At 53.5% G+C, this 23505-nt stretch overlaps 2 protein-coding genes across 18 annotated transcripts in view; one reads left to right on the top strand and one right to left on the bottom strand.

The window, feature by feature from the left end:
• UBAP2L (ubiquitin associated protein 2 like) lies at window positions 1–18698 on the bottom strand. 17 transcript variants are annotated; one of them, XM_072131794.1, is made up of 29 exons: window positions 18552–18698; window positions 14285–14414; window positions 14129–14206; window positions 13571–13681; window positions 13304–13472; window positions 13061–13156; window positions 12930–12975; window positions 12743–12849; window positions 12514–12531; window positions 10592–10644; window positions 9748–9833; window positions 9513–9675; window positions 8691–8883; window positions 8371–8615; window positions 7907–8079; window positions 7468–7657; window positions 7037–7091; window positions 6631–6793; window positions 6478–6544; window positions 4848–5040; window positions 4678–4766; window positions 3879–3932; window positions 3704–3785; window positions 3415–3632; window positions 2024–2129; window positions 1672–1788; window positions 1367–1434; window positions 1078–1281; window positions 1–483 (listed from the first exon to the last, which is right to left on the bottom strand). In XM_072131794.1, the coding sequence occupies exons 2-29, from the start codon at window positions 14372–14374 to the stop codon at window positions 388–390; spliced, it is 3330 nt and encodes a 1109-aa protein (XP_071987895.1). In that variant the 5' UTR covers window positions 14375–14414; window positions 18552–18698; the 3' UTR covers window positions 1–387. The 17 variants fall into 17 exon arrangements, with proteins under 17 accessions (XP_071987895.1, XP_071987904.1, XP_071987892.1 ...); XM_072131803.1 differs by having other exon boundaries at window positions 1078–1278; window positions 4848–5022; window positions 12472–12531; XM_072131791.1 differs by having other exon boundaries at window positions 12472–12531.
• The window catches only part of CUNH1orf43 (chromosome unknown C1orf43 homolog), a 22817-nt gene continuing 17706 nt past the window's right edge, over window positions 18395–23505 (top strand). The window contains exons 1-5 of the mRNA XM_072131804.1: window positions 18395–18864; window positions 20679–20780; window positions 20855–20963; window positions 21912–21965; window positions 22836–23002. Coding sequence (XP_071987905.1) covers window positions 18787–18864; window positions 20679–20780; window positions 20855–20963; window positions 21912–21965; window positions 22836–23002 — 510 coding nt within the window. The 5' untranslated portion in view covers window positions 18395–18786. The remainder of the gene's footprint in view (window positions 18865–20678; window positions 20781–20854; window positions 20964–21911; window positions 21966–22835; window positions 23003–23505) is intronic.

Here is a 23505-nt window from a genome sequence, read left to right on the forward strand (position 1 = left end):
TGCAGCTGTGTTTTCCTTTTATATATACAAGACACATTTATCCATTAAATTTATAACACAGTACAAAAAAAACACATCAACTAATGATTCATACGATGCAGTATTCATAGCGATCCTTCCTGGGGGGCGCAGAGACGTTCCCCTCACTCACCTCTGCATTAAGAGGTTAAAAAAAAAAATAACAGGGGGGACGGGGGAGATAAGACCGGCCTCTCCCCGTAAAATAGCAAAACTTTATAATCCGACTGCAGAAAATTGGAAGGAAAATACAAATTCTATGTTACATACAAGGAGGGGGAGAGGCCGGGAGGAGACACCGATGTTTTGTCTGCCGATCCTGTGGTTCAGTTTTGGGGTGTCAGGGGGGAGATGTATTCTGTTTTCCGCTCAGTTGGACCCCCAGCTGTAACTGCTGTACGCAGACTTGCTGGCCTGAGACTTCTGCGGCATGGAGGCGCCCTGACTTCTCTGCCCGGAGCCGGTCTGCGGAGACACAAGATGGGGGTAGTTATAGTGGGGGGCAGAGGGTGCAAGCAGCGGAGCATAACCACGTCTCCATGCACAGCACCAGTAATTCACCCTTTAACGCCAGGTCAGCTTCATCATTCAGGTATCATTTGCTTTTTTGGGCTACTGCGGGGCACCCTGGGACTATATGGGCTACTGTGGGGGCCTTATAATGATCTCCAGACAAGCAACAGAACAGTAGTAACTTTGTGTTAAGAGGATGGATGAAATGATGAAGGCTACATTCACGCGACCTTATGGGGGACGTATATACGGCTCATTGGGAACGATCAAAGGGTCAGATGTGCCCCAGCAGCCCGGACCACCCCATGTAGAGGCCCAGTGCTCTATACAACACTAAGGCCTAACGCACACAGGAACGTTTTTCTTTGGTACCTCCTTAATTTGAGCCGAGGAATAAAGAGGACGCGTCAACGGGTTTAGAGGCAGCAAGTGGGGTCGTTAGGGGCAGGTTCACACTAAGCCGTCCAGAATATAGAGACTGGGCCTGGTGTGTGTCACATGTACTATATAGTGACAGTATACATTACACTCATGTGGACCCGTTACCTGCGCGTCCTGCTGGAGGTGATGATGTAAGATCTGGGAGTGCGGCTGCTGATGTGGGGCCAGGATGTGCATGAATGGCGCCGGTGGATAGGCTGCGGCCGCCGTGGCTGGGTTCATGGGTCCGCCGCTACCCAGCGCTGAGGGCAAGTTAAAGGAAGTGGCCGGGGTCCCGGTATGGAAACCCTGCTTCTCGAAGGACTGCTGCTAGAAGACAACACACAGGTTAGTACAGCCCAGCACAATCCTGCCCCCTAGTGGTGCACGCTTATATGTACATCTCAGGACATACCTGCGTCTTCGAATAGACTGAACCCGAAATATCCGGGACGCCAGTGTTACTGGAGGTTACAGACACCCCTGTGGGAACAGCATGGGAGATTATAGGCCATATATACATCAGTATGGCTTCATCATTACTAACCCAGAACATGGGTAAATCTACTGATAGAAACCTATAGAGGCTTCCCGTATGTTGGGGTCTAAGCCTCTAGTGGATTCCTCATAGAATGGGTAACAAAAAATAAGAAAGGAAAGCAAAAGGCAAAGAAAGCAGCAAAGCGAGACAGGGAGGGATGAGGCAGAGAGAGCACTTACCTGCGCCCGGTCCATTGGTGCAAGCAGCAGCAGGTTTGCTTTGTGCAGCAGAAGCCCCACTATATGCACCCTTACAGAAATCCCCCATGCTGGAAACCGGGCCCAAGTCCTGAAAGCCTGCGAACAGACACAGCTCTCAGCATCGGAGCCAGTGATAGCCCCCAAGCACCCATCACCACAAAGACACGACCAGGAACCCCGAGATCAAGTGTCCACACACAGCTCAGCACCTGCTGCTGCTCAGACCACCGGTGGGGGCAGGCGCTCTGCTGCGGGGTGGGGAGGAGGGCAATAGGGGGCGCACTAGGGCATCTGCAGCTACACCACCTGTCACCAGGATGCATCTGCTTACCCGTGTTGTAGGCGTGGGAGCCATAACTGGCCGCTTGCTGGAAGGCGCCTGCAGACGTGTTGACCCCGACATTGACTCCGTGCTGTTTTGAAGTGGTCGGTGCCACCTGGAGGGGAGACAAGAGGGGTACAGAGCCTGTAACGCACACCGGCTGATACGGACAACACTGGCGACATCAGGCGCACTGCAGACACAAGATCTGATTATGCACATAGCAAGCGGGCAAATCAACTCGCCTCCATCTGTACGCGCCTATAGTGGACCCCCTATAGAAAGCTGGCAGCTTGCGGGGCTCTGTTCACACTATGGGGAGGGGGTGATGTCTGTGTGGCACCATGCCCACTGTCCGGTGTATATTGCAGGTAATGATCAGTAAGGGGGAGCGATGTGAGGTGATGGGTGGGGGCTGCAGGGAGAAGCAGAGACACAACCTACACCAGGAGTGCAGCCCCGGACACACACAAGGCAGGCGGGGTATGCTGGGACCTACCTGCAGCGGCTCTCCATCACATCCCGGGGAGGGTACAATCCACCTAGAATCAGCCATGTCCTGGAGCTGCCCCGTGCCCACCCCCGCACGCACACCACCAGCAATAAGGGAGGCTCAGAGAGAGCAGATGTGGCACAGTTTATTCAAAATACTTTTATTTAAGTATCGAGATTATTTACAAATCAGGAAAAAAAGAAATTTTTATCATAACATTACAAAAAAAAAAAAAACGTGATTGTCAGGACGTGGAGACGAGGAGGCGATTCCCGGGGGGGCGGTGATCTCCAGCGTGTGGCCGATGCAAGACTACAAGTCCCAGCATGCCCCAACAGGAAGTGGGAGCGCGACAGATTGTAGGTCACTAGCAGATGGGTCAGGGCAGACCACCCTCCCCCTGCCTCGGGATAGGCTAAAAAGGAACAAACTGAATGGATATCCAGTCATCCGCACCCACATCCCCCCTTCCCCACAAGTCGTCCTCTTCTGATAAAAATCCATTTAGTTATGTCTGCTTCTTGGAGGCGGCCACTGGCGCTCCCTCCCCTCATCCAATGTCTAAGTTTTGGGTTTTCCATTCAGGAGTCTGGGAACGGCCGGGTGATAATATACTTTTAAATAACGAGAGTCCTCAGTTACTGCAGAATGTGAGGTGACAAGGTATCAGGGTGCAGCCCCCGCAGTCTATGGCCGGGGTCTGATATCGCGGGGGGAGGGGGAGGGGATGTATTTCTGTCCATTCCAAATCCAAGGTTGTAAAAACGTGCGGCTTCTGACCCTTACAGAGGGGCTTCTTGTCCGAAAAGAGGGGGGGCAACAACTACAGGGATGATTGTGTGCATAAGGTGCTATTATCCAGTTCTCCCCCTCCCCCAGTGTTTTATTACCGGAAATGGGCACTCACTGGGAATACGGCGGGTCCGTACTGGAAGGTGCTTGGCAGACCCGGTACCCCGGTGTAGTAGGGAAGACTTGTGTAGCTGTACCCGGGCGGCAGGGCAGGATTGAGGAATGTTTGCTGTGTGGTGTGATGACCCTGCGTCTGGCTCTGCTGCGGCTGCGCCAAGGTCGTCGATGGAGCTGGAGATGACGCGTCTCCACGACTAAACTTGGAGAGGTCACCTAAAGATAAGGGGAGAGGGTTAGGATGGGATCAGATAGATATAACATCAGTCAGCAGCTATGTGACCTACCAGAGTAGGGGTTACTGGTCAGGCTGGCGTCTCGTCCGGTCAGCTGAGTGCTGGGCGTGGGGAAGGGGATGCTGTAATAATCCTGCAATACACAGAGTAGAACACCATCAGGATAGTCACCGACCATATATATACCAGGACCGGAGGGGTGTGAAGTCTGTGTCCTGTCACTTACCAGGGGGAACCTTGTCTGTAACATCTGCAGATCATCGTAACCGTAGACCTGGGGCTGCAAGACACACAGAAGGGCAAATTACTGGAACCATCCAATACATTCAGCTATGCATCACATCAAGCATATCCACACATAGGGCACCGCTCATCTGCATGCACAGTAGTGTCCTGAGCGTGCACATGCGTGCAGGGATACAGGCGTGTATGGAAGCTGCAGCCGCCTGCAGCCACATCGGGACTGATCAGCCGGCTGCACATCCAGTCTCTCTTGCATGTTCTGTCCCCCTTGATGGCCACGTAACCGGCCGCAAGGGTCAACTTACATGCTGCAAGACGACCCCCAAACCTCACCAGAGGGGATCAGCACATATATGCTGGGGGGGATTTCTCATGTAGCATAACATGTGAGGTCAGCGCTTTGCATAATCTGTAAGTAACACAGAGATATGAATGTGGTCGATCCCCGTGACCATGCAATAATGCGATGCATCTCTGGAGCAGGAGCTTTTATCCTTCAGGTACAAACACACAACCCGGACTCGTGTCACAGCGGGATTTGGTCTCAGATTCGGTTGCAAATTTGTTTTCACGAAAAATCAGCAACAGAATAGACCATGGTCAGATGTGGACTGTCACATCCGTCACCTTCCTCATAGATGAATCTGAGGCGTCTACATGGGTTTTTGAAACTCTTGTTCTATTTTTTTGGTGATTTATTACACTAATGATCTCCTGCACAACACACATAACCCCTCCATCCAGAACCCCACCCATTAGACCCCAGAGCCCCGGGCACTTACAGGGTAGGCATGTAACAGACCAGGAGCCATGATGTATGGGTTTGGTAACAGCGGTGCGACACCCGGGGGGAGGTTTGGAGGTGCTTTACCTGCAACAAGGAAATCAAGGGTTAACACTGCACTGTGCAGACATAACATTAACCACGCAGCACCACAGGGGGGCGCATTACCTGACGTCGTAGCAATGGAGTTCCGAGTAGAGGGAGCCATAGTGGAGCTGGTACTGAGGCCCAAGCCGAGGCTGCTGACACTGAGCGAAGAGGAGACCGGCGCCGCAACCGTACTGGACACCGAGGAGAAGGTGGTGACCGAATGTAAGCTGCCGTCACTCTCCACACTGGTGTGCTGTGTGGGGGAAGAGAACTACAACCCTCAGCATACAACGTGCTAGACCTACAATCCTGAGCATACATATACAGTGCTACAACCCCCAGCATACATACATACACAGTGCTAGACCTACAACCCTCAGCATGCATACACAGTGCCAGACCTACAACCCTCAGCATGCATACACAGTGCTAGACCTACAACCCTCAGCATACATACACAGTGCCAGACCTACAACCCTCAGCATGCATACACAGTGCCAGACCTACAACCCTCAGCATGCATACACAGTGCCAGACCTACAACCCTCAGCATGCATACACAGTGCCAGACCTACAACCCTCAGCATGCATACACAGTGCCAGACCTACAACCCTCAGCATGCATACACAGTGCCAGACCTACAACCCTCAGCATGCATACACAGTGCCAGACCTACAATCCTCAGCATGCATACACAGTGCTAGACCTACAACCCTCAGCATACACAGTGCTAGACATACAACCCTCGGCATGCATACACAGTGCTAGACCTACAACCCTCAGCATGCATACACAGTGCCAGACCTACAACCCTCAGCATGCATACACAGTGCCAGATCTACAACCCTCAGCATGCATACACAGTGCTAGACATACAACCCTCAGCATGCATACACAGTGCTAGACCTACAACCCTCAGCATGCATACACAGTGCCAGACCTACAACCCTCAGCATGCATACACAGTGCTAGACCTACAACCCTCGGCATGCATACACAGTGCCAGACCTACAACCCTCAGCATGCATACACAGTGCCAGACCTACAACCCTCAGCATGCATACACAGTGCCAGACCTACAACCCTCAGCATGCATACACAGTGCCAGACCTACAACCCTCAGCATGCATACACAGTGCCAGACCTACAACCCTCAGCATGCATACACAGTGCCAGACCTACAATCCTCAGCATGCATACACAGTGCTAGACATACAACCCTCGGCATGCATACACAGTGCCAGACCTACAACCCTCAGCATGCATACACAGTGCCAGATCTACAACCCTCAGCATGCATACACAGTGCTAGACATACAACCCTCAGCATGCATACACAGTGCCAGACCTACAACCCTCAGCATGCATACACAGTGCCAGACCTACAACCCTCAGCATGCATACACAGTGCCAGATCTACAACCCTCAGCATGCATACACAGTGCCAGATCTACAACCCTCAGCATGCATACACAGTGCTAGACATACAACCCTCAGCATACACAGTGCTAGACATACAACCCTCAGCATACACAGTGAGCTGTACATGACAGTGTATGGAAGCTGCAGCCGCCTGCAGTCACCCCAGGACTGATCAGCCGGCTGCACATCCAGTCTCTCTTGCATGTTCTGTCCCCCTTGATGGCCACGTAACCGGCCGCAAGGGTCAACTTACATGCAGGGCTGTTAAAAGACCCCAAAACTCACCAGAGGAGTGGACGATGAGGTTCTCACTGCAGAGGATACAGGCGTCTGGTGCTGAGAAGATAATGTACTGTAGGAAGAGAAGGGAAAGACCCAGTCACGGTGAGATCTACCCCTGTGGGGTCCACAAAACCCCCATACATGCCCCACAGTTACCTGCTGAGCTGAGCCGAGACCCCCGGGTTCTGCAGCTCCTCGCTGTGGCTCAGGCTACTCAGCTGCGAGGAGTGGGGCCCGGCGGTTGTCAGTAAGGAGTCACTCAGGGGGGCCATGCCGGGGGCAGACACAGGATCTGCTTTAATGGCTGGAGCTGAGAGAACTGTAAAAGGAAGAACAAACAGGTGGTCAACTAGCAGAAGACCCCAGAGCGCCCAGGTGGGAACATCAATGTAATATACTGTCCAGATCTGTCACTGGCATCACACGACAGGCACATCTCATGCCTCTGTGACCGCTCTGCTTACTGTAGGACACACTGTCCCCCCTTGGAGGCTACATTTAGCCAGAAAGGGTCTACTGGTGTCCTGGGGCGCCCCCTTCAGGCTCCGGAGCGGAGGCTTACCTTCTCCTGATACAGGAGTTTGCATGGTGGAAGTCTGTGTGGAGCTGTAGCCATTCTGTGGGAAGATAAAGAAGAGCCGCGTGAGTCTAGATCCCGCTAGATGGAGGCTCTATGGATGTGGATGTAGTGCGCACACACGGCCCATCAGCCGGAACGCTGGACTGACAGACTGTGCAGGCACCGTACTATAGCATGAGTTGTTCCCCCCTTAATGACTATGTAACAGCCAGAAAGGGCCTACACGCATGCTGCAGGGCACATATGTATGTGTGTATGTAGGCATGTATACAGGCTTGTTGTAGGGCACATCGTGTGTATGTATACCCACAGGCATTGTGCAGGGCACCTCCCATGTATGTACACAGACAGGATGCCGGCACATGTATGTATACAGGAATGCTGCGATGTACGTGACTGATGTGTTCACCCACCTTGGACTGGCTGATATCCTTCTGCGGGGATGAGGTGGAGGAGGAGATGGGGTAGCGCCGGGTCTGCGTGGACCTCTGTTCATATAAGGGGCCCTGAGTGCTGCTCTGTGAGGTAAACGTTGCGCTCTGGATGCTGCTTGCTTGATACGCAGACTCTGGACTCTGACTGACCACGCTGCTGGACGATTCACTGCAAGAGAGGACGAGCAGGTGATAAGCACCTCTGCTGCACTATGTAGGTGGCCACCTAGGCAGCGCCACCCATAGATTGTTAGGTGATGTGCGCTCACATACAAGAGCCACAGACCATGGTGTCCAGTCCATGGCGTCAGGTAAAAGCGGCTGCTGTCGCACAAACTGTCCCCCGTTTCTTACTATGGAGGCAGCAGGAGACGGTCTACGGTTGTGCTACCCTCGTACAGGATATAGATGCACCTACCTGGCCGGGCTGGTGTACAAACTGCTCTGGGACTGGCTCACAACCGCGTTAGGTGCTGGAGAGGATTCATACTCCGGGAGAACCGGCTCCGATCCAAACTGCAAAGCCCCGAACTGTAGATTGAGCCCAGATATATCTGCTGTACCCGGCATCTCCACGGCCAGAGCGGGAATCTGCGGAGAAACGGGAAGACGTGAACTGGTGAAGGTCACAAGGTGCAGGCCCCCAACATAGTATGATCCCCCTTGTGTGACCCCTTGGGGCTGTGTAAGTATCTGTGTGTATGAGAACTCCCTAGGTGGGATATATGTATGCACGTATACTGTAACCACTTATGTATAAGGTCACATATACATGTGTGAGACCCTATATGTGAATGGCCACATACCCCAGCACATCATGCATGTATACATATGAAGGAGCAGTGGGCACCTCCTGCAGGTATAAACCCCGGATAGCAGCACCTTTGATGTGAGGGAGGTTTTCTTCTTCTGCGCCTTCATCTTCTGATGGGCCGGCTGTGGACTTCCTGACTGGTTTTCGGGTGACACCGGGGACATCTGTGTGGGGTGATTCGTTTTGCTGGTCAGAGGGGAGGATGGGGCGCTGGTCACTGGCACCTTCTCCTGCAGGTACACGTCCATCATGGTGGAGACTGGAGAGAAGCTCTGCTGCGGCTTGTTGAAGGGATCAGAGGAGCTCTTCAGATCTGTGGGGACAGCGGATCCTATAATAAACACTTCCTTCTACCATGGGGGAGCGCTGAGACATGATTATTTCTTACCATACTGTCCCAGGGAGGTCGTCTGTGCAGCGCTGGAGGCCAGGTCCCAGGAGGTGCTACTGGAGGACTCAGAGTGCTGCGCCGCCAGCTGCGCCAGGGCCTGCGCCGTCTTAAACTGCTCCAAAAACTGGGAGCCGCTGGTCGTGCCGCCCTTGGGTTCTCCGTCACCAAAGCCCTTACTCAGCATGCTGACCTGCAAAACACGGGCAGGCTCGGGTCATCAAGTCCAACACATAACAGGTCAAAGCTGTAGTGACCGCATGCTATCCACCAGCCCGGGGGCGGACTGACGGGAGCGGCAGGCACAGTTACTATAGCATGCACTGTCCCACCTTATAGGCTACGGGAATAGCCATGAAGGTTCTACTAGCATGCTGAAAAATACATGATCAGGAGATACCATAGCAAGTGTAAAAGATGCGTACTGGAGGAGACACTACTATGGAGTATAAGAAGTGGACAGGAGAAGACATTACAGCGGGTATAACTCCCAGGAGGAGATCCCTACACATCTCATATACTCACAGTAAGGTCTCCCTTCTCCTCTACACATCTCTTATACTTACAGTAAGGAGGAGGAGACCTTGCTGTGGGTATAAGAGGTGTACAGGAGGAGGAGACCTTGCTGTGGGTATAAGATGTGAAAGGAAGGAGACATTAAAGTTTCCTTGGGTGCGAATCTCGGTAATGAAGGAATAAATAACAATCCACTTTTCCGAATCAAGTTCAGCAATATCTGCGTCACATATTTACTCACACAGCCAGAGCTGCTGCAACAGAATAGTGTCCTCCAGTCACATCCAGAGCTCCAGAGGGACTTACCATGCTGTGGTGAGTGAAGGAGCCGCTGGGTGCGGCCTGCGACATGCTGCTCTGCTTGGAGTTACTGAAGACGAGGGGCTGGGATACGGAGGAGCTCTGTGTGGTGGTGGCCTCAGTCTCTAGGGATGAAGGGCTCTTCCCCAGCAGGACGGCGAGGTCAATCCTGTACAGGAGCAGATATTAGGACCTCACACCACTGTAACCTCCCCTCAACCCCAGGTCACCATGTGCTTACCTCTGCCCCGCAGTGATTGTCACACTCTCAGAAGGCGGAGGTGCAGAGGACACGCTGGACGCTGTGAAGATCTTGGTTTCGGAAAGCTGGAAATACAAAAGCCATTGAATTTCATCTGGTAGTGGAAACCAGCGAATCTGCAGACTGACATATTCCCCCCTCCCATCACGCCATCAGATGCCTATAGAAATATCCCTCCTCCCCATCACGCCTATAGTGCAGGACCATCAGGTGCCTATAGACATATCTCCCCCCCCCCCCATCACTCCTATAGTGCAAGACCATCAGATGCCTAGACATATTCCCTCCTCCCATCACTCCTATAGTGAAAGACCATCAGGTGCCTATAGACATATTCCCCCCCTCCCATAACTCCTATAGTGCAAGACCATCAGATGCCTATAGACATATTCCCTCCTCCCATCACTCCTATAGTGCAAGACCATCAGATGCCTATAGACATATTCCCTCCTCCCATCACTCCTATAGTGAAAGACCATCAGGTGCCTAGACATATTCCCTCCTCCCATCACTCCTATAGTGAAAGACCATCAGGTGCCTATAGACATATTCCCTCCTCCCATCACTCCTATAGTGAAAGACCATCAGGTGCCTATAGACATATTCCCCCCTCCCCATCACTCCTATAGTGCAGGGCCATCAGATGCCTAGACATATTCCCTCCTCCCATCACTCCTATAGTGAAAGACCATCAGATGCCTATAGACATATTCCCCCCCTCCCATAACTCCTATAGTGAAAGACCATCAGGTGCCTATAGACATATTCCACAAGATAATGCTCTGAACCAGCAGAGGATGCACAATGGTAAAGTTATACTTACATCCTCGTTCCAGTCCTCCGTCCCCCACTCTTCTGTGGCCGTCCTCCAGGCACCTGGAACAGAGGCAAACAGAACAATGAGGGTCACCAGCGGGTACACGTGCCGCCCCCCCAGCCCTGCCCTGCCGTAGGATCGCACGGCCACATTGTGCCCCCACAGAACTAACACCTTGGAGTCACACAAAGCACCTGGATTTCTAAAATATTAACACCCTGGACGTGTAACCGCAAGGAACCCGACAACAAAGCCGCCCCCTGCTGCAAGCCGCCACATTGCACCACCACCCCCTACTGGTTCAGCATCTGGATCAGTGTCTAGAGAACTTCCATCATACAAGTTATAACACTGCCCACATCAGCAGCCTTACTATACCCATCTACTATCACCTGACACCTCCTGCCGGTTCAGAGCCTTCAGCGCCCCAGTATCTCCTAAAGGCAACACAGTCTTACTGCTGGCTCAGTGTCTAGAAAATTTCAGTATATTCACCAAAAAACATGTGAACAACACGATCCCTGCTGGTTCAGAATGTGTACAGAACAACTTTTCGAATGCTGCGATTCTCTGCTTGTTCAGTGTCTACAAAACCGAAGTACCTTTACCATAACCCTAAAAATAACACACAATAAAAGCCGTAGCAACTTAGTCCTGATGCTTTAGCATCTGTACAGAAGCCAGATTCTCTATTCCGACACCTCCTGCTGAATCAGTGTCTTTAGAACCCCAGGATCTCTACCAAGACACTAAATAATAGAAACAAAAACATAAGACGATTTCCTTTCTGGTCAGCACCGGTACAGAACCTTCCCTCTCTAGTCGTCCTCCTTCTGCTGGTTCAGTGTCTAAGAAAACCTCAGTATCTCCACCATACACCCGACAGGTTGTCATAAAAAAAAACTCTATTACTACCAGTATAATATCTGTGCAGAGCCAAAATTCTCTATTCTGCCACCCCCTGCTGGACCAGTGTCTTAAAAAAACAAAACACAGCATCTCTACCATACAAGTCATAACACTGAACGCCTGATGGTTCAGCATCTGTACAAAACCCATCTTTATTCTGCCACCTCCTGCTGGTTCAGTGTCTTCAGCACTCTAGCATCTCTACAAGGTAAAACAGTATTCCTGCTGGTTCAGCAGCTGCCCTCCAGTCTGAACATTCCAGTTAGTGCAGAATATAGAAAACCTCAGTATCTCCAGTGAATGTTGTCACAATCTCCATTCCTGCTGGTTCAGTATCTGTACAGAACCAACATTTTCTATCCTTCCCCCTCCTGTAGGTTCAGTGTCCGCAGGACCTCAGTATCTCTATCAGGACATTGCTACATCCTGAACTAGCAGGATCCTCCTCTACACAGATGACAGGGCTGGATTAGAGGACAGGCACCCTGCGGAATAGCAGATTTGGATGTAACCAGAGTATATACATGCAAATATCTATTACATCACCGTAAAAATGTAAACACTGATGTCAGAGTCAGGACTGTATCCACGTGGACTGGTGGGCAGCCAGTGACTGATTTCCACACAGCATGGAGAACGGTCACTGTATATACTGCGGTATATAGCAATACTCTGCAGCCCTGTATACCCCTCCTCAGCAGTCATCTGTCCATAATGGCCCATTCAGATCCCATATTTCATACAAGGCCCCCACCCTCCTATGAGCAGGAACTACAAAGTCCCAGAATCCTCTAGGAGACAAATCAACCAGTAGCAGCCCCCGGCGACTGTTACCCTCAGTGCCGGGAGCCTCCCGTATCAGAGGACATGCTCTCCGACCCCCGTGCAGGGAGGGGACAAGGTTAGAAGATGAAACACACAACAATCAGAAGTAAAGAGGTGATCAGGGGCAGTGAGTGCACCTGGATGTGTCATACCAGGAGCAGTGGAAAATTTTCGGGGATAATCTGAGCCCTCACCCCCAATGTAATCAAGTCCTGAAACAAAAAAGGGAAAAAAAACAAAAAAACAAAAAGTCAAAATCAGATTGAGCTGCAGTGCAGGCGGTACCCCGAAACTCCACATCATCATCATCCCCAACACCTGGCCCTGACCTCCCCAAGGTGGAAACCCCCAAAAGGATATTACACCTTCAGGGACGCTGAACCACGGGGAAAGGGAGCGAGGGACGGGGGCGCAGGGACCTACTTGTTCCATCATCGGGTTCGAAGTTGGTGGTGTTATTCCAAGTGCTGCTGTTCCCGTAGTTGTCTTCAGTGCTGGAAGGTTCGGCGTAGTCAGCGGGGTTAAAAGTTCTGAAAGAGACGGAAGGGGTTAAAGAGCAGAATCCAACCACCCCCCCAACGGCTCTGGCCTCACTCTATTTCACACCTACCCCATGCCCTGCGCTGAGAAACGCCCGCCTCTTCTTCCAGATCCACCTAGTGGTAAATTAAAGGGGGAAAGTCAAATTTAACAGGAAGAGGGGTCCAGGGTCTCCCGTTACATAGTTGCAGCAGCGCTCACCTCTGCCTCTCCCGCGCCCTCGGCGGCCCCTCTCTGTGCCTCTGCCAGAAGATCCGCCAGATTTGCCACCTTCCAATCCGTTCTCCTGAGCCCGGACTGCCGGAGAGAGAGAGAGAAATGCAATGAGAGGAGGTGCCACACTGGACGTGGCCCGTTACGCCAAGGTGTGCGTGGCACATGGCTGGACACATGGTGGTGCGTGCCAAGTGACTAGGAGATGGCACATGTGGAGAAGCCACTTACACTCCCTGCCCCGGCTCCCTCCTCGCCCCCTTCGGGGTGCCCCTCCGCGCCGGCGGCTGAAGTCGCGCTCTCTGTCTCGGTTCTCTCGTGTCTCCTCGCTCTGTTCCGCCTGTCCGGCCTCCTTCTGTCCGGATACTCCTTTCTTCTTACCCACCATCTCCCAGGAATGCTGCCGGGGGAACACAATTCCAGGTGTCAGGTGCAGTCTGACATGCGTGACCCCTAATCCTCTGCCCCCAGCTGCCTTGCACCACACAGGGTACTTACAGTGTCAGGGTTCCCCTCCAGCAGGACGTTGATGGCTCTGTTCAGGTCGCCATTACAGTCGTGAAGCGCGATCACACACTCATCCTGGTTCTTCCCTGTGATGTCAATCAGCTGAGGAGAGATAGGGGGGGGGGGGGGTGAACCAGAGATCAGCAGGGTCCCACCTACCACGTAGGCAGCCAGAGACAGCACCTATGCAATCTAGCTATGACACACTATAAGGCTACATTCACCAGACCGTAGGGGGGGCACATGTGCGGGCGTAAGCTTGCGGCTGTACATATGTGCCCCACAGGGGGTGCACGGAGCGATACGGTGCCGCACGTGTACCGCTCCGCACACAGGGGAAAATAACAGGACCTGTCCTAACTTTCCCCGTGTTATGCGCCGTGCATCGCTATGGAGAGGGGAGGGGTCACCATCCTCTCCATGGCGCCCAGCGTATGCCCCCCCAGCTACGGCCCGGCGGGTATATGTTGGTGTGAATGTAGCCTAACAAGTTACCAGGACAGCAGAGAAATTGCTGTGGACTTATACACTGTAACAAACCCTCTGCACCTGCTTTACTTCTTCCTCAAAGTCTGCATCGTTCTGGTCCGAGATCATCTGGGCCAGCCGGATCTGTTCTGCCGTGGCCTGGAGAGTAGGAGACATGAGACAGTCAGCGTGGAGGGAGGGTCACAGCCCCGCGTCACCCACAGAACACACCAGTACCTGAGGCCTCTGCTTGTGCTGCGTCTGGTTCTGTGTCTGCGTCTGTTCCCAGTTACCCCGGGAGCGGTTTGTGGCCACCGAGGTCATCATTTACAGTATATACAAATAACAGTATTTACAAGTTACAGCTCTGCAAGAGAGGAAAGGAGAGGGTTAATGCATCCTGTATTATACCCCAGATCTGCACTCACTATTCTGCTGCTGGTGCAGTCACTGTGTACATACATGACATTACTTATCCTGTACTGATCCTGAGTTACATCCTGTATTATACTCCAGAGCTGTACTCACTATTCTGCTGCTGGTGCAGTCACTGTGTACATACATGACATTACTTATCCTGTACTGATCCTGAGTTACATCCTGTATTATACTCCAGAGCTGCACTCACTATTCTGCTGCTGGTGCAGTCACTGTGTACATACATGACATTACTTATCCTGTACTGATCCTGAGTTACATCCTGTATTATACTCCAGAGCTGCACTCACTATTCTGCTGCTGGTGCAGTCACTGTGCACATACATGACATTACATATCCTGTACTGATCCTGAGTTACATCCTGTATTATACTCCAGAGCTGCACTCACTATTCTGCTGCTGGTGCAGCCACTGTGTACATACATGACATTACTTATCCTGTACTGATCCTGAGTTACATCCTGTATTATACCCCAGAGCTGCACTCACTATTCTGCTGCTGGTGCAGTCACTGTGTACATGCATGACATTACTTATCCTGTACTGATCCTGAGTTACATCCTGTATAATACCCCAGAGCTGCACTCACTATTCTGCTGCTGGTGCAGTCACTGTGTACATACATGACATTACTTATCCTGTACTGATCCTGAGTTACATCCTGTATTATACCCCAGAGCTGCACTCACTATTCTGCTGCTGGTGCAGTCACTGTGTACATACATGACATTACTTATCCTGTACTGATCCTGAGTTACATCCTGTATTATACCCCAGAGCTGCACTCACTATTCTGCTGCTGGTGCAGTCACTGTGTACATACATGACATTACTTATCCTGTACTGATCCTGAGTTACATCCTGTATTATACCCCAGAGCTGCACTCACTATTCTGCTGCTGGTGCAGTCACTGTGTACATACATGACATTACTTATCCTGTACTGATCCTGAGTTACATCCTGTATTATACCCCAGAGCTGCACTCACTATTCTGCTGCTGGTGCAGTCACTGTGTACATACATGACATTACTTATCCTGTACTGATCCTGAGTTACATCCTGTATTATACACCACAGCTGCACTCACTATTCTGCTGCTGGTGCAGTCACTGTGTACATACATGACATTACTTATCCTGTACTGATCCTGAGTTACATCCTGTATTATACCCCAGAGCTGCACTCACTATTCTGCTGCTGGTGCAGTCACTGTGTACATACATGACATTACTTATCCTGTACTGATCCTGAGTTACATCCTGTATTATACTCCAGAGCTGCACTCACTATTCTGCTGCTGGTGCAGTCACTGTGTACATACATGACATTACTTATCCTGTACTGATCCTGAGTTACATCCTGTATTATACCCCAGAGCTGCACTCACTATTCTGCTGCTGGTGCAGTCACTGTGTACATACATGACATTACTTATCCTGTACTGATCCTGAGTTACATCCTGTATTATACTCCAGAGCTGCACTCACTATTCTGCTGCTGGTGCAGTCACTGTGTACATACATGACATTACTTATCCTGTACTGATCCTGAGTTACATCCTGTATTATACTCCAGAGCTGTACTCACTATTCTGCTGCTGGTGCAGTCACTGTGTACATACATGACATTACTTATCCTGTACTGATCCTGAGTTACATCCTGTATTATACCCCAGAGCTGCACTCACTATTCTGCTGCTGGTGCAGTCACTGTGTACATACATGACATTACTTATCCTGTACTGATCCTGAGTTACATCCTGTATTATACTCCAGAGCTGCACTCACTGTGTACATAGACGCTGCACACTGCTATGGTAATAGCCATGAAGTTGTGTGGATGGATGTGATATAAGAACATGTCCCCCTGTAGTCCTATGACCCCTGCACCCAACCACGTGTGTGGTGACATCTGACAACAGCTGCAGGACAAGCGCCGAGTATTGGGTGTCGGCTATTTAAGGAGATCTCTGTGCAGGAGGGGACGTCCTATGGATACTGCAGGGAGTCCTGAACATACAGATATAGGGGCCCAGCTCATGCAGGAAAACCTGTGCTCTGCTATTGATCCATTAGGGTCCAGTAAGCGGTTTTGGTTACACTCCAACACATAACAGCAGATGCTTTATGTATACTTTTAGTATTAGGGCCTGGAGGTCCTGGCAGGTGGTGATAGTATCTGGATCTGTAGTATTAGGGGCTGGAGGTCCTGGCAGGTGGTGATAGTATCTGGATCTGTAGTATTAGGAGCTGGAGTTCCTGGCAGGTGGTGATAGTATCTGGATCTGTAGTATTTGGGGCTGGAGGTCCTGGCAGGTGGTGATAGTATCTGGATCTGTGGTATTAGGGGCTGGAGGTCCTGGCAGGTGGTGATAGTATCTGGATCTGTAGTATTAGGGGCTGGAGGTCCTGGAAGGTGGTGATATTATCTGGATCTGTAGTATTAGGGGCTGGATGTCCTGGCAGGTGAGTGATAGTATCTGGATCTGTAGTATTAGGGGCTGGAGGTCCTGGCAGGTGGTGATAGTATCTGGATCTGTAGTATTAGGGGCTGGAGGTCCTGGAAGGTGGTGATATTATCTGGATCTGTAGTATTAGGGGCTGGATGTCCTGGCAGGTGGTGATAGTATCTGGATCTGTAGTATTAGGGGCTGGAGGTCCTGGCAGGTGAGTGATAGTATCTGGATCTGTAGTGTTAGGGGCTGGAGGTCCTGGCAGGTGAGTGATAGTATCTGGATCTGTAGTGTTAGGGGCTGGAGGTCCTGGCAGGTGGTGATAGTATCTGGATCTGTAGTATTAGGGGCTGGAGGTCCTGGCAGGTGAGTGATAGTATCTGGATCTGTAGTGTTAGGGGCTGGAGGTCCTGGCAGGTGGTGATAGTATCTGGATCTGTAGTATTAGGGGCTGGATGTCCTGGAAGGTGGTGATATTATCTGGATCTGTAGTGTTAGGGGCTGGAGGTCCTGGCAGGTGGGTGATAGTATCTGGATCTGTAGTGTTAGGGGCTGGAGGTCCTGGCAGGTGGTGATAGTATCTGGATCTGTAGTGTTAGGGGCTGGAGGTCCTGGCAGGTGGTGATAGTATCTGGATCTGTAGTGTTAGGGGCTGGAGGTCCAGGCAGGTGGTGATAGTATCTGGATCTATAGTATTAGGGGCTGGAGGTCCTGGCAGGTGAGTGATAGTATCTGGATCTGTAGTGTTAGGGGCTGGAGGTCCTGGCAGGTGAGTGATAATATCTGGATCTGTAGTGTTAGGGGCTGGAGGTCCTGGAAGGTGGTGATATTATCTGGATCTATAGTATTAGGGGCTGGAGGTCCTGGCAGGTGAGTGATAGTATCTGGATCTGTAGTGTTAGGGGCTGGAGGTCCTGGCAGGTGAGTGATAATATCTGGATCTATAGTATTAGGGGCTGGAGGTCCTGGAAGGTGGTGATATTATCTGGATCTGTAGTATTAGGGGCTGGAGGTCCTGGCAGGTGGTGATAGTATCTGGATCTGTAGTATTAGGGGCTGGAGGTCCTGGCAGGTGGTGATAGTATCTGGATCTGTAGTATTAGGGGCTGGAGGTCCTGGCAGGTAGTGATAGTATCTGGATCTGTAGTATTAGGGGCTGGAGGTCCTGGCAGGTGGTGATAGTATCTGGATCTGTAGTATTAGGGGCTGGAGGTCCTGGCAGGTATCTGGGAGCGATCTGTTACTCTAGTATTAGGGTTATGAGCTGATGAATCTCCCTCTTGCGTTATTAGCAGTAGATGTGGCGGTGAACTACAAGTCCCAGCATTGTGGCGCGGCTCACACACAGGGGGCGCACACCCGTCACACGCGCCCCGCACACAGAGAGACCTGGGCGGTAACCGCCAGTACGCGAGCCCGAGGCTTCCCCGGCCTAGCAGGCCGCGGGGCGGGAGTACGCGCGGGGGCTCCGCTCTTCCCCCAGCCGTGCTCCCCGCCGCCCCCGGAGTCCTCCTCACACCCCGTTACCTGCCGCCGCCCCTTCCCGCGCTCCCGACCCGTCCTCCCGCCTCCTCCCCTCACACCGTGCGGCCGGCGACGCTCCGTCCTCACCTGCGGCTCCTCCGCTCTGACACCACGTGACCTCCCCTTCCGCTCCGCCCCCTCGCACGTAACCGCTTCTCCACTCGCCTGACGTCACGGCGCACTGTGCGTTCTAACAGGCGTTGCGTTGTGCGTCTCCTCTCTGAAGGTGATTGGGCGGAGAGCACAAGGGGCGTAGTTTACGGGGAAAGCGTTGGATGGCGTCACGTGACATAGCGGAAAAACACGGAAAACGGGAGCAAAGATGGGGAAGTCCGTGCACAGCAAGAGCAACTGGCTCTCCGGGGTTAATGTGGTGCTCGTCATGGCCTATGGCAGCCTGGTGAGGACACAGACACTGAACCAGCAGGGGGTGCAGGAGACACAGACACTGGACCAGCGGGGGGTGCAGGAGGCACACACACTGAACCAGCGGGGGGTGCAGGAGACACAGACACTGAACCAGCGGGGGGTGCAGGAGACACAGACACTGAACCAGCGGGGGGTGCAGGAGACACAGACACTGAACCAGCAGGGGGTGCAGGAGACACAGACACTGAACCAGCGGGGGGTGCAGGAGACACAGACACTGAACCAGCGGGGGGTGCAGGAGACACAGACACTGAACCAGCGGGGGGTGCAGGAGACACAGACACTGAACCAGCGGGGGGTGCAGGAGACACAGACACTGAACCAGCGGGGGGTGCAGGAGACACAGACACTGAACCAGCGGGGGGTGCAGGAGACACAGACACTGAACCAGCAGAAGTGCAGGAGACATAGACACTGAACCAGCGGGGGGTGCAGGAGACACAGACACTGAACCAGCGGGGGGTGCAGGAGACACAGACACTGAACCAGCGGGGGGTGCAGGAGACACAGACACTGAACCAGCGGGGGGTGCAGGAGACACAGACACTAAACAAGCAGAAGTGCAGGAGACATAGACACTGTACAAGCGGGGGGTGTAAGAGACACAGACACTGAACCAGCGGGGGGTGCAGGAGACACAGACACTGAACCAGCGGGGGGTGTAAGAGACACAAACACTGAACCAGCGGGGGGTGCAGGAGGCACAGACACTGAACATGGGGGGGGGGGGGGGTGCAGGAGACACAGACACTGAAGCAGCGGGGGGTGCAGGAGACACAGACACTGAACCAGCAGGGGGTGCAGGAGACACAGACACTGAACATGGGGGGGGTGCTGGAGACACAGACACTGATCCAGCGGGGGTGCAGGAGACATAGACACTGAACCAGCGGGGTGGCGCAGGAGGCATAGACACTGAACCAGCAGGGGGGGGGGGGCGCAGGAGGCACAGACACTGAACCAGCGGGTGGGGGGCACAGGAGGCACAGACACTGAACCAGCGGAGAGGGGGGGGGGGGGCGCAGGAGGCACAGACATTGAACCAGCCAGGGGGAGCGCAGGAAGCACAGACCCTGAACCAGCGGGGGGTGCAGGAGACACAGACACTGAACCAGCGGGGGGGTTCAGGAGACACAGACACTGAACCAGCGGGGTGGCACAGGAGGCATAGACACTGAACCAGCGGGGTGGCGCAGGAGGCATAGACACTGAACCAGCGGGGTGGCGCAAGAGGCATAGACACTGAACCAGCAGGGGGGGGGGCGCAGGAGGCACAGACACTGAACCAGCGGGTGGGGGGCACAGGAGGCACAGACACTGAACCAGCGGAGAAAGGGGGGGGGGGCGCAGGAGGCACAGACATTGAACCAGCCAGGGGGAGCGCAGGAGCCACAGACACTGAACCAGCAGGGGTGGGGGCAGGAGGCACAGACACTGAACCAGCAGGAGGGGGAGGCAGGAGGCACAGACACTGAACCAGCAGGGGGGAAGGCAGGAGGCACAGGCACTGAACCAGCAGGGAGTGGGGGGGGGGGGGCAGGAGGCATAGGCACTGAACCTGCAGGGAGTGGGGGGGGGGGGCAGGAGGCATAGGCAATGAACCAGCAGGGGGAGGGGGGTCGCACAGGAGGCACAGACACTGAACCAGCAGGGGAGGGGGGGGTGCAGGAGGCACAGAGGCTGAACCAGCGGGGGGGGGGGGATACAGTATATGTTGGAAGACCACTTCTGTGACGATGAATAAGCAGGGGCTGCTCGCTGTATTTAACCCTCTGTCTTCTGCAGGTGTTCGTCCTCCTCTTCATCTTCGTGAAGAGACAGATCATGCGTTTCGCCATGAAGTCTCGCCGGGGCCCCCACGTTCCTGTAGGACACAACGCGCCCAAGGTACCCCCCACCCTCTGAGCATGGGAGCGCAGAGCCTGAAACAGCAGGGGCGTTCATGTGTCATTTTCTTGTAGGATTTGCGGGAGGAGATTGACAACCGCCTCTCCAAGGTGCAGGACATTCGCTTCGAGCCGCGGCTGCTGGCGGAGGGGGACGAGCGGCTGCTGCAGCTGGACGCTGAAGGTCAGGGGGCGGGGTCTCAGCCGCCATGTCCTGCCCCCCGTGCCCACCCCTCTTATAACCCCCTGGGTCAGGGGGCGGGGTCTCAGCTGCCATGTTCTGCCCCCCGTGCCCACCCCCTCTTATAACCCCCTGGGTCAGGGGGCGGGGTCTCAGCCGCCATGTTCTGCTCCCTGTGCCCACCCCTCTTATAACCCCCTGGGTCAGGGGGCGGGGTCTCAGCTGCCATGTTCTGCCCCCCCGTGCCCACCCCCTCTTATAACCACCTGGGTCAGGGGGCGGGGTCTCAGCTGCCATATCTGCCCCCTGTGTCCACCCCCTCTTTTAACCCCCTGGGTCAGGGGGCGGGGTCTCAGCCGCCATGTTCTGCTCCCTGTGCCCACCCCTCTTATAACCCCCTGGGTCAAGGGGCGGGGTCTCAGCCGCCATGTTCTGCCCCCTGTGTCCACCCCCTCTTATAACCCCCTGGGTCAGGGGGCGGGGTCTCAGCTGCCATATCTGCCCCCTGTGTCCACCCCCTCTTATAACCCCCTGGGTCAGGGGGCGGGGTCTCAGCCGACATGTTCTGCCCCCCGTGTCCACCCCCTCTTATAACCCCCTGGGTCAGGGGGCGGGGTCTCAGCCGCCTTGTTCTGCTCCCTGTGCCCACCCCTCTTATAACCCCCTGGGTCAGGGGGTGGGGTCTCAGCTGCCATATCTGCCCCCTGTGTCCACCCCCTCTTATAACCCCCTGGGTCAGGGGACGGGGTCTCAGCTGCCATGTTCTGCCCCCCCCCGTGCCCACCCCCTCTTATAACCCCCTGGGTCAGGGGGCGGGGTCTCAGCCGCCTTATCTGCCCCCTGTGCCCACCCCCTCTTATAACCCCCTGGGTCAGGGGGCGGGGTCTCAGCCGCCTTATCTGCCCCCTGTGCCCACCCCCTCTTATAACCCCCTGTGTCTGTGTCTTGCAGGTCGCTACAACTACCTGTACCGCATGAAGACGCTGGACGCCGTGAAAGACTCCGGTAACTGAGGGGCTGCACAGCTGAGGGGTTGTTACAATGTGCCGTTCCATAGAATTATTAAAGGGGAGATCCATGGCCGCCACACGCCTGGTCTCGTTTTTTTAGCTTTATCTTTCATGATCTATTACAGGGTTGTGGCTTCTCCAGGTGAGGCGGGAGCATGTCCTCACACTGCTGTGCTCTGTGCTGTCTTGTCTTTTTGAACTGCCCCACATTCCCTCCTTTCTGCTGTTAGTAAAAGTTGCAGAATCCAACTAGAGGACTGCTCCAGCTTTTACTCCAAGCAGAGGGCACTCCGTGCAGAGAGCACAGCAGTGTGAGGACATGATAACATTGTGCGCAGTGTAGGGGGTACTGTAACTGCTTTCTGTGTATTAGTTGCCCATTCCCACCTCCACGTGTGGCAGATGTGACCATACATGACGGCGCCCTCCCTGGTGCACAGAGGACATAGCAGCGGAGATCGGTCAATAGCAGCCGCCACATCTGAGAGGTTATGACCCCCAACTCGGTGGGATTATCCAGGATTCTGGGGAAAATGTTTCTGGCCTTTGCTAGGTCCCCAGTAGGCACCACACAATCACATCAAGGGGACTCAACCACTCAGATGTGGTGGTTGCCATTGACCCGGGCATCTAAGAGGTTAAACAGCTGCTGCCTCTGTCCACTGTGTACCACTAGTGGAATCTACAGCTCTGTCCATGGAGTCCTCACACTGCTGTGCCAGTGCTCTGGGAAGGCGGGGATGATAAAGGTGTCCCCTGTGTGGGGGTCTCGCTGGTCGTAGTGGGTGGGCTGCAGGTCCGGCCAGGCATGGCGAGTATCCTGGCACATGTGGCGCCCCTCACCCATCATGTTTTTGTGTTGCAGACATCCCCTTCCAGGAGAACAGCAAATTCCCCAAATCGTCGGTGGGAAAGAACTTCCAGGCCTACCTCCTGGAGATGACCAACGCCAGCTCCCCCTACAGGGGGGTGAGGAAGACCCTGCTGGACGCCCTGATGGAGGGCTACGACGCTGCGCGGCACGGCACCGGGGTAAGGCCGCCTCCTCACCCATCCCCTATAGCAATAGGCTAAGGATAATGGGGAGGTCCAATGTCACAGATTCCTTAAAGGGGTGGTCGGGGAATAAAACCCATCAATGAAAACAACAAAAGTTATTCATCACAGAACGGATAGTTTGCTTTTATGATTCACAAGTTTTTATGACCTCTCTAAAGAAGGTGGAGTTATCCACCACAGGAAACTACAACTCCCATGATCCCTCAGTTCTCAGTAACAGCTCCTCCCTCTTTTGCTCTGTTAACATAGTAATGATGTGTAATTGCCACCACTGCACATTATCACTGAGGTGACGTCTCACCATAACAGCCGCCATACTGGATGCACTGAAGCCAACCAAGGGCCAAACACAGTGCTGATCACATGACCTGCCCGGGCAGTGCAAGACATGTGACCAGCGGCATCTTCTGTCCTGTGTCTCCTCCACAGGAACAAAGGGCCAGTAACATTTTCATTCTCCATCATAGTCCACAACA

Source organism: Engystomops pustulosus, unplaced genomic scaffold, assembly GCF_040894005.1.
Source record: "Engystomops pustulosus unplaced genomic scaffold, aEngPut4.maternal MAT_SCAFFOLD_143, whole genome shotgun sequence".
In the NCBI taxonomy this organism is placed as follows: domain Eukaryota; kingdom Metazoa; phylum Chordata; class Amphibia; order Anura; family Leptodactylidae; genus Engystomops; species Engystomops pustulosus.